Raw genomic sequence first — 10935 nt, forward strand, 5'->3', positions numbered from 1 at the left:
TATTTGAAATGCTTGAGAAGGAAAGTATTTTAGATTTTAAAACTATCTGCATGTACATAATGAGGTATGCTGGGGATGGGACCCAAATCTCAACTTGAAATTTATTTATGTTTCATATACACTGTATCCACACATACAATACAATACAATACAATATATTATACAATATTTTTAGTGTACCTGCGATTTGACTGTGACAAATCATGTGAGGTCAGGTGTGGAATTTTCCATGTGTAGCATCTTGTTGGTGCTCAAATTTTTATTGGATTTTGGCGCACTCTGGATTTTGGCTTAGGAATACACAACCTATAAAAGATACAGCTACTTTTCAGGTGTGTTTACCTGCTCCTGAAAAGCTGACACAAGCTGCTTTTTACTTGACTTCTGGTACCCAGTTGTTCAGTGCTCTTTGGTTGAACATGTCTTCTCATTCTCATATTTGACATTTGCAAGTTCAAAAAAAATGTTGAAATGGCTCAAATTTATCTCATCTTCCAATAGGACTTTTTAAAAATTATCTTTAATGTAAAGATCTATCTTGCTTTTGTACACAGAAGAGTGACAATACTTGCAATAAGCTGTGTGGAAGTTCTGATGAACCTGTGGCTCCAGGAGAAGTGGCTAGAAGGAGAGTGGGGAATTAGTGGGGGGAAAAAAAGAAAGAAAAGAAAAGGATGCTTAGGAAAAACATTCATTCACTAATCCATTTCTTTGTCAAATCAATTTCAGAATATTTTTCCATATAGCTAGTAAATACCCCCTCATGCTATTACTTTTTTGGTTGTTTGAGTTTTTAAAAAATGTTATTGTTGCATATTAATTATACAGAATAATGGGTTTCATTGTGGCAGATTTGTATATGCATATAACATAATTTGATCAATTCCACCCCCAGTACTTCCCCTTGCCCACCTGTCTTCCTTTCCCCTTGTCCCCATCCCCTATCCTAATGGTCTACCTTCTATTTTCATGAGGTCCCTTCCCCTGACCTTTTTTTCCTCTATCTTCCACATATGAGAGAAAACACATGGCACTCATCTTTCTGAGTCTGGTTTACTTCTTTTAACACAATACTTTCCACTTCTATCCATTTTCCTGCAAATGACATAATTTTACCCTTGTTTATGGTTGAATAAAAATCATTTTCTTTATCCATTATCTGTTGACAGACACTTAGGCTGATTCCATAGCTTGGTTATTGTGAGGAGTTGGTATTGCTGAATCATATGGTAGTTTCATTTTAGTTTTTTAGTTTCATTTTTTTTTCGGTACTGGAAAATTGAACCCAGGTACACTCTACTCTCACCAACATTTATTGATATTTGTATTCTTGATGATTGCCATTCTGACTGGAGTGAAATGGGGAATCTCAATATAGTTTTGATTTGCATTTCCCTGATGACTAGATATGTTGAACATTGGTCATTAGTACTTCTTTTGAGAAGTGTCTGTTTAGTTCATTTACCCATTTATTGAAATTTTTTGGGGGGTGGTACCAGGGATTGAACTAAGGGCCACTCAACCATTGAGCCACATCCCCGGTTCTATTTTGTATTTTATTTAGAGACAGGGTCTCATTGAGTTATTTGGCACGTCACTTTTGCTGAGGCTGGCTTTGAACTTGCAATCCTCCTGCCTTAGCCTCCCAGGACTCTGGAATTACAGGGGTGCGCCACTGCACCTGGCAAATGGTTTGCTTTTGGATCTTGAGTTTTTTGAGGTTTTTATGTATTTTAGATACTAATCCTCCATTGGAAGAGTAGCTGGCAAAGATTTTTCTCCCATTTTGTAGGTTCTCTTTTCACGCTCTTAATTATTTCCTTCATGTGCAGGAGGTTTTTAGTTTGCTGCCATCTCACTTATTGATTCTTGGTTTTATTTTCTGAGCTATGGGAATTCTATGAGGAAGTTGCTGCCTGCACCTCTATGGTGGAGTGTTTGCCCTGTGTTCTTGTCTATCAGTTGCAAAGTTTCTATTCTTATTCCTAAGTCTTTGATCCATTTTGGGTTGAGTTTTATGCAGGATGAGAGATATGGATCTAGTTTCAATCTTTTACATGGGGAAACTCAGTTTATTTAATAAACACTGTTTATTAAAGAGGCTGTCTTTTATCCAATGTAAGTTTTTGGCATCTTTGTCAAAAATTGAATGACTGTGGCTATGTGGGTTTGTTTCTGTGTCTTCTATGGTATTGCATTGGTATATGTGTTTATTTTTATGTCAGTACCAAGCTGTTTTTGTTATTATGGCTCTGTAGTATAATTTGAAGTTGGGTATTGTGGTATCTTCATCTTTATTCTTTCTACTCAGAATTGCTTTGTCTTTCTGAGTCTTTTGTTTTTCCATATAAATTTTAAGATTGTTTTTCAGTTGTTTGTATTATAATTAGGATAAGATATACTTGACACAAAATTTAGTATCTTAGTCATTTTAAGTGTACAATTCAGCAGCATGAAGGACATTCACAGTGTTGTGTAATTGTCACATTATTCACTTCCAGAACTTACTCATCATTTCCAACATAAATTCTGTGACCATTGAACACAAATTCTGTATTTCTGTCTTCCCCAGCCCTTGGAAAGATTGACTTTTGCTTCATGTGAATTAATCTTGCCTTTCAAACTGTCTTGAGAGCAGCCAGTCAACACAACTCAAATGTCTTTCTACCTTTGTCATTTTCAGAACTGAGCACAAATCGAGTACTCACCATGCCCGCTTGGTGGAGGACTAGATGCTAGAAGAAGAACCAAGTGAACTTTTCAGAGGTTTTGAGCATCAGACCACTGATTTACCAAGGCAAGAACTTCTCAAGGAAATTCAGCAATCTTAAGGTGTTGGAGACATACTTCATGTCACCAGGGGCTGTGGAGTTAACATTCTTGTGTCAATCAGTGGATGTAGGAATGGTGGGTATGTGGATTGAATGGAAGAACTCTTCCCCATGACTAAAGGTATTCAGATTTTCATAAAACACTCAGCCAAACATTCCAATGGTTGCAGATTCCACAAAGAGCCACAGATTTGTGGCCTTTAATCAAAAGTCTTGCCAACAACCTATCTCTATGAATAGGCCAGATGCCATAAGATCTGTAGAGGCTATCCTGGAAAATAAAGCCTTGGATAGAGCTCCCAAAATGAGCCCCATTCATGTGCCTTCATGGAAGATGATATATACAATCTCTTCCCATCCATCTCAAACTGGACCACCCTGCCTGGGAGGGGTCTTTAGCTCTCAGAAATTATTTTGAAGGGACTGCAGTTTCATGCTTTCTTGGATATATCTGATGTGACCTTCTTCCTGAAATTTTTTTTTTTTTTTTTTTTTTTACTGGGGATTGAATCCAGGAGTGCTTAACCACTGAGCCACACCCCAAGCCCTTTTTATATTTTATTTTGAGACAGGGTCTTGCTAAGTTACTTAGAGTCTAAGGCTGGCTTTGAACTTGTGAGCCTCCTGCTTTGGCCTCCAGAGTCACTGGGATTACAGGTGTATACCACCACACTGGGCTCTGAACTTCTTGATACTGACCACCCTGTCATTGCTTGTGACATCAAAAAAAAAAAAAAAATGATTCCAAGACATAACAATATTATGCTGGCCCTGTCTTTTGTGTATTTTTTAGTTATCCTCCCAGTTAAAATGCTATAGTTCATGCCTCTGTCTAAGCCACTATCTTAAAGTACATGCAGTGTGCATAAAGTATTATCTGTGAATAGTTGCCAGACTGTTGTAGTAATAGAGAACTGAGCACCAGGGTGTAGGGAATAGAGAGAGCTACAAGCGTGGATGCTGCCATTAACATTGGCATCTTTTATCTCATGTTCTGCAGCCTATACAAACAACTAGACATCCTCATTTGAACAATGAATACCAGTGAGTTTCTGTAAGGTGAAAGTCTGTGATGCTGTGCCTGCTTTGTGAAACAGGAGGGCTTTGTGATGTAGTCTGGTGGTCTGTATCCGTCAGTGAGGCAGAGATGACAAGGTCTAGAATCTGGAGGCATTAGGTTCCAAGACCCTGGAAGCCTAGGAAGAGGGATGGCTAGTGAGGTTTAGATCAATCATGTTGATTCCTGCCTTTGTTGTATGGGCTGTGGGATATCCCTTATATACCTATGGATCCATCTTCGTTATTGCATTAATTATTTGGCAAGTGAAAAAGAGGCGCCAAAAATTAAGTTTGGAATCTAACAAGACCTGTTGCCAGGTAGGGAAATACTGTGACTGTGAATTAATTGATAAGCCTCCAAAAAGATTTTATCCCCTTACTTTCTCTTATATCCTTACCCTTTGATTTTTTTTTTTTTTTTTTTTTTTTTTTTTTTTTGGTGGTGCTGGGGATCGAACCCAGGGTCTTATGCTTGCAAGGCAAGAACTCTACTGACTGAGCTATCTCCCCAGCCCACCCTTTGATTTTTTAAATGGGGGTTTCCTCATTGGATTCCAGAACAGTTCCATATTTGGGTCATTATCCTGGTTGGTGGTCATTTAGAGCCTTTACCACCATCCTTTAATCTGTTCCACTTTTTCTTTTATCTCATCCTGAACTCCCCATAGAACTTGTCCATGGAATGGGAGAGGAAGGTATGGAGTATGGAAGAGCCTCAAAGTGAGTCAGAAATAAGCAGAGAAAGAAAATGTTGGGGGCAAAAAAAAAAAAAAAGATAGTGTGTGTAAAGGAATGACAGAAGAATATGAAATGGAATACATAAAAATATTGAGAAATGCTTATGGGTTTTGTATCATTTTAGATATGAAAAGAAAATGGTGACCCAACTTCACATTCTAATGTTTTTTTCTTTAAGCATCACGGAAGAGTCAAACAAAAGTCTAGAGATAAAACATCAAGAGGTAAAGTCCCAATCATTCCTCTGACTCCTTCCACTGTGAGTGAGGTTCCCATAGAGCCTTTGTGATCCCTGGTGTCAGAAGCCAGGTGTTCTAACCACTGCAGCCTTTAATACCCCAGGGGCAACTCCTAACAAAAGACCTACATGGGGTGGGGAATCAGAGCCTAGGGCCATTCCAAAATTCTCTTTTACTTTCCTGAGAATGAAGATATAGGGCAGATGTCCTTAACTGTGTCATTTACTAGTTTTACCACCCTGTGAAAGTCACTTCATCTCTCAGTCTTGTTCTCCATAAAGTGGGCATAGCACCAGTGATCCTGCCCCCTCAATGTGGTTATAAAGGTCAGATGGGATTAGGAACAGCCTGTTGTTGTAAATGGTTTAGCTGTACACAGATGTGACTTAGGGCATTGAATGATGGGATTTTTCCATCTCCTCTCATTCAAAAACCTTCAGCTTCCTTATAGAATGTCCCTGAACCCTCTCCTGTTCTACCTAACACTGTTTCCTGGTTCTTCAGCTAAGAAAACCTCCCAGGAAGAAGCTGAGAAGCTGAAGAAGCTGCTTTCTGTCATGAAAAGGTGATCTTTTGTTCTTTCAGTCTCCCAACTCCCAGCCTGGCCTGTAATGGTCTTTGGCTTAGGCTGAACAGGCATGAGGAGAGGAATAATGGCTGGGAGGAGACATACATGATGGAGGCTTGTTCAGTTATTTAGAGTCGACAGAACCAACAGGGTTTCGGACATTTTAGAAGGGACAATCACCCAGTTCTACTCTTTGATAGGGTCACGGTAGTTTGCAAATCAGGATTTGATCAGTGTAAAAGTCATAAAAGACACCACGTGGCATTGCATTCAGCCATGAGACAAATTATTCCATCAAGAGAAGGGGTTTTGAAAGAAGTCATCGTTGTCCTATTCTTTTTAGAGCTACACATTTTCAAGGGAAGATTCCCTGGGTCTTCCTGAACCCTGCTGACATGCCCTCCTCTGGTCTGTCTTCAGGAAAGAAAGTTTCTGGGACCACTCAAACAGTAGCCTATCATCTTATCCTCTCAAGTTTTCTAGAGAATGGGACTGATACCCAACAAATGCTGGGTATGGAGACAGGCACATCCCATAGTTCTCAAAATGAGGACCTCATTTTCCATTTTGGATGTAATGAGTTCTGGACTTCAGGTTTCTTTGCTACAAATGAAACTAATATTGGTCCTACCTAATGATGTTCCTGGTGATGTCTCATCAGCTAACTACTCAGCTACTCCATCTGTCTGATTCAATTCAGCTTCTCACTGAGGTCAGCAGAGAACTGACCCAGCTTCCCATCCTCTCTGAGAGTTGTGCCCTTTCATAGGTTGTCTGAGAGCTTGCTCCAGACCCTTAGCCCAGTCCACCATCCCTTGCCAAATGGCATCTTCCTAGGAAGAAAAGCACAGGGGTAGACATCCAGGGAGTGTAGGACTTGTGGGCCTGGGAGTGGGGGCAGCAATCTCCAGACCACTCTCACAAAGAGACAGATGTCACTCCATCCTTAATGGTTGCCATGTTTCCCTTCCCAGCCAGGGCTGGCTTCCTCAGGTGGAAAGTATACGGCGGCTCCTTTGTGCAGATCCTGGCTGCCAAATCTGCAATTCTCTAGCTCTGGAGATTCAGCAATTGCTGGAGTATGACAACAAGCAGATCTCCCCTACTTTATTGGGGCCATCGCAGGGCCCTCCTTGCCCAGATGCATTGTCCACATCAGGTGTGTCTTGTGAGCAGGGTTCCCAGGACTCCAGACAGTTTTCACTGGCATCTGGCCCCGGGCTGTCACAATTACTGGGTCAGAAATCTTTAACTCAGTTAGCTGCCCACTCAGCTGATGCAGCCCGTGTCCACAATGTCGGGCCTGATCACCTTCAGCAAAGGCAGAAATTTCAAGCGCCCAAAAAGCCCCGGGATACAGGAGCTCTGTCTTCTTCAAGCCTTGAGGAGCCTGGGATTCCTGTGAACCAGAAGGAGAGAAAGAAGAACTCTGCACTTGTCCCCAGGAACCAAGGTAAGCAACCCTTGAATACTATATTCCCTTTCTTTCCCTTCACCAGGAGCTCCTGAATTTAAGACAACACCCCACAACCTTGCATTCCCTTCACCTGCTGTTCCTATGTTCAAAAGGCCCTGAAGTACCTTTCTTTTTGAAATATATTTTTAGCTGTAGATGAACACAATATTTTTATCTTATTCATTTTTTTATGTGGTGCTGAGAATCAAACCCAGTGCCTTACACATACAGGTGAGTGCTCTACCACTGAGCCCGTGAGGCACCTTTTTAAGTAAGGATATAAATGCATGCATTTCCACACTGCGGGCCCCATGACCTTCGGGGGAGTTCCTGTGGCAACTTATACCTCTCCCAATGTTTTCAAGGCCTGGAAAACAAATGAGTAACTTTTTTTTCCTTTTCATCCTGAATACTACCTCTAAGGTGTCTGTTGAAAAGGTAATCTCATCCCCCTCTGCTCTAGGCTCATGGGAGGTCAGTCAGTCCACCACAGAGCAGAAATATCACCTGAGCAAATCCCAAACCCCATCCCCTGGCTCTGGCCCTACCCTCTCCCACCTTTCAGCTTGAAGTGGCCTCTCTCCATTGCCTGGAGGATGCACAATGAGTTCCTGGTCTCTAGAGATCTCTCCACAACAGGGGAGCCTTAGACATTTTCTAGTCAATGATTTCTCCTTTGTCTATGTACTTCCTAAAATTTTTTCCACTTTAGTTAGTTCCAGCTTCTTCCCCACATTCCCAAATTGGCCTTTTCCACCTGATTATTGCAAAGCCCAGATCAATGTCTCACTTTTGACTCTGGCCAAGTATGAAGTTTTTCTTGAGCACCTGCTACAGAGTCAGCTCCAGCTCCAGTGAAGAACTGCCAGCTGTTGTCCAGAGATCTCTGTAGATGCAGAGAACCACACCTGAGACATGTTGCAGCCTATCCCACCAGAACTAGGACCCTCCCTAATTAGGGAGACCCGTTTCAGCCCTCCAGAGGGTGGCAGCATTGTGCTGGAACATGCCCACAGGCTGTTAGAGTTCCACTTTCAGAAGCAGTTAAAATAGTTGATTTGATTAAATAGTTAAAATGGTTGGTCCACCATCCTGGAGCCTCCCTCCAAGGATTTAGCAATCTGTCAAGTTGTTTCTTTCCCCTGATGACTAGCAGCCCCTGCCCTGGAGCAGCACAGCCATGTCCCCAGCTGCAGCCCCACCTGTGGTCATCCACTGGGGCAGCAGTGCCAGTCCACGGTTGCTTGCTCAGGCCTAAAAACGTTGCAGAGCCACATAGATTACAAATGTGGAGAGAGCTGCTTGCTCATTATTCTTGTTCAAATCACATTTGAGCAACATTCCAGGGACTCTGGCAGCAAGTTGCTTCCCCTGTCCTCTGGAAAATAGCCCCTAGAACTTGGAGGCAGCAGTCAACCCCCACACAGGTCAGGAAGTAACTCCCTGAATACTGACAGTTCTCACCAGAGGCTGTTACTGATGACCTTGAGCTGCCTAGGCTGTGTCCCAGGGAGCCACTGAGAAACTAACGGGGCACGAGTTTGCCTTCCTGCCAGGGCTGCCTGCTCTCTATTTTGTGACTCTCTCCAGAGCTGTGGCCCCCGGATCAGTAGCTAATCTACAATCACAGAACTGGTGCTTGGGCCCATTAGAACCTCTGACTCAATCTTGTTTGAACAGCAACATATGAAGTCTTGGGTCGTATTTTTCAAGGTACCAATAAGACTTGTGCCTACAGGATATAAGTACTCCAGGTCGAAGTACAAGTAAATGGAGATGGTGCCTCCATAGTACCAGATGGATCCCTGACAGTCCCCAAATACTCAAGGCAACCATCATGCCCCAACAAAATTTCAATCTTAAGAAATTCTTAGGGATACATGTGGGGAAGTCCCATAAAGACAAAGGCGTACAAGAAACAATTTTTGGTCATTCTAAATAATATCTCCACATAGATCTTTAGGAGTTTAAAAATAAAACATTTCTCTAGGAACTACCTACCCTACCAGACATCTCACATGACCCCAGATCCAGAATGTGTCTACTTAAAAGAAGAACTTGCAATTGAACTAAATAGAGTGCAGCAGAGCCAAAGGCAACCAAGTTCCAGATCAGTGCCCCATGTTTTTTCCACTGTGCCTCTGAGATCTTACAACCCAGTGCGAACATGACAGAAGCCCAGGTATTTTGTGCATAGCTGGAGGACCTCTGGAGCCCTTAGCTGAGGCCTTTGCAACTGTGAAAGCAAGTCCCTGCCTCAGCAGAGAAAACAGGGACCCAGTAGAATTCAAGCAACTGAGAATCAGAGAGAGGAAGGTGTGGCATTGGGACTTTCCCCAATCAGAACAAACATACAATCTGCAGAGGTTCAGGGGCCGGTAGGGAACATCTAAGAAGAACCCCAGATCCCTGATTTCTCAAATGTATCTCCAGGATTGTTCTCAGTTAGAACTTAACTTTAGCCAAGATGGTTGCCTTGAGTGAGTAAGGATCGACAAGGATCTGTCTAGATCTGTAGAGTCACCATCTCCACCCTCAGCTGTGCCACACTGGCACCTTCACTAGCATCTCCCTCACCTTGAGTTCCCAGAGCATTCTCAAAGATTCCTTGGGAACAAAAAGACCAGATAAAAATGATCTGCAAGGTTGTTAGACTAAGCTCAATGATCTCACCCAAATGAGAATTTCTGAGAATGCCTGGCCTTAAAGATCAGAACTTACAGTGTATCAACTTATTGGGCCGTATTTGCTGGGCTAAATTTTGCAAGCCCAAATATTTTCATGGACCATATTTTCAAATCCAAACTTTTCAGGGACAAGTGTTTCATGTCTTATGGGATGAAACTTGGCAGGGCCCGAGTTTTCAGGGGCACACATTTCAGGGCCAAGAGTTGGAGGGTTGGGTAAGGGCATCCCATATTCACAAGAGCTCCACCTTTCCAGGAGCTCCAGAAGCTGACTTGGGAAATACGATGACGCTCTTTTCACACTGGATTAACCCTGAAGTGAGTGGTCAAAGGCACGAGGAACACATTTCCCCCTCTAAGGCTGAGAAGGTGACCAGATCCAGGACGAAAGAGGTTAAGAAGGGTCCAGCCCCCACCAAAGACCATGCTGGGGGAGCTAGGTTGGAGAAGAAAACAGAGGACCCCATGGCCCGGCCTCCCCCTACTGAGAAGGAGCGCTTGTCTTTCCTTGATGTCCTCTGTGCCTTCACCAACAATTCCGGCAAAACTCCCTTTGGTCCTGTCAATCCTAAGGCCTGTGCCCCTCCTACAACTGCTCCAAACTCTGTTGTCAACTGACTTGTGCCACCCAACCAGAAAATCTATCCCAAGTCTCAACTCTCAGCTCAGCAGAAGGCACTGGTTTACCCAGAAAATACCCATTCCAACAAAAAGGAGTTTGTAGGTTCCCAAACCTCTACATCCCCCTGAAGAAGACTGTCAATCACCATTTATATTAACATGCAGGTGAGGCATGGCATTCTCCAAATATACTCTATACCTGTAAGCAAAGAGCCACCTGTTTGTGTCTCTTTATTTTCAATGTGGTATGTGATGGAGAGAGTAGAGGAAATAAAAATACTTCCCATGTAGTACGGGAGCTTAAATCCATTTCAGATGGGTCAGCATTTCATGTGACTCCTTCCAGTCCCTGGACTGTGGATAAAGGTACTTGAGCAGAGAAGGAAGATCCTTGTTTAAGGTGCATTGAAAGTATAGGTCAGGCATGAATTTTGTGATGGATTCCTTGGTGTCCTTGAGAAGGTGTTTGTGTGTTTATCAAAAGCACACTACTAATATGATGTTAAAACCTAATGACAGAATCTCCTCCGTCTTTTCCCTGTTATTAGTGAGATCTTTAAGGTAATTCTCTGGGATGCTGAGTAGCCCTGTTGCCTGTTCCAACCCCATTGCCTTCCAGTTGCCTGGAATGAAGGCCTCATAGAATACAGATCATTTGATGAGGAGGTACCCAAAAGAATCATAAGAAAATGTCACCGAACTGAGTCATGGATTCAACGATTCACATATTCAAGTA

The 10935-nt window shown here is 42.6% G+C and overlaps 1 protein-coding gene across 1 annotated transcript; it reads left to right on the plus strand.

The window, feature by feature from the left end:
- The first annotated feature begins 4064 nt into the window (after positions 1-4064).
- Positions 4065-10196, plus strand: Spata31f3 (SPATA31 subfamily F member 3). Its single transcript, XM_047523999.1, has 5 exons — positions 4065-4208; positions 4807-4852; positions 5372-5432; positions 6410-6888; positions 9838-10196. The coding sequence occupies exons 1-5, from the start codon at positions 4065-4067 to the stop codon at positions 10194-10196; spliced, it is 1089 nt and encodes a 362-aa protein (XP_047379955.1).
- The last annotated feature ends 739 nt before the right edge of the window (positions 10197-10935 follow it).

This window comes from Sciurus carolinensis, chromosome 14, assembly GCF_902686445.1.
Source record: "Sciurus carolinensis chromosome 14, mSciCar1.2, whole genome shotgun sequence".
NCBI lineage: Eukaryota > Metazoa > Chordata > Mammalia > Rodentia > Sciuridae > Sciurus > Sciurus carolinensis.

Coding starts and splice junctions, on each gene's coding strand:
- Spata31f3 (XM_047523999.1), top strand. CDS start 4,065: ATGTTGATTCCTGCCTTTGTTGTATGGGCTGTGGGATATCCCTTATAT. Junction 4,853..5,371: donor TAGAGATAAAACATCAAGAG/GTAAAGTCCCAA, acceptor CTGGTTCTTCAG/CTAAGAAAACCTCCCAGGAA. Junction 5,433..6,409: donor CTGCTTTCTGTCATGAAAAG/GTGATCTTTTGT, acceptor TTCCCTTCCCAG/CCAGGGCTGGCTTCCTCAGG.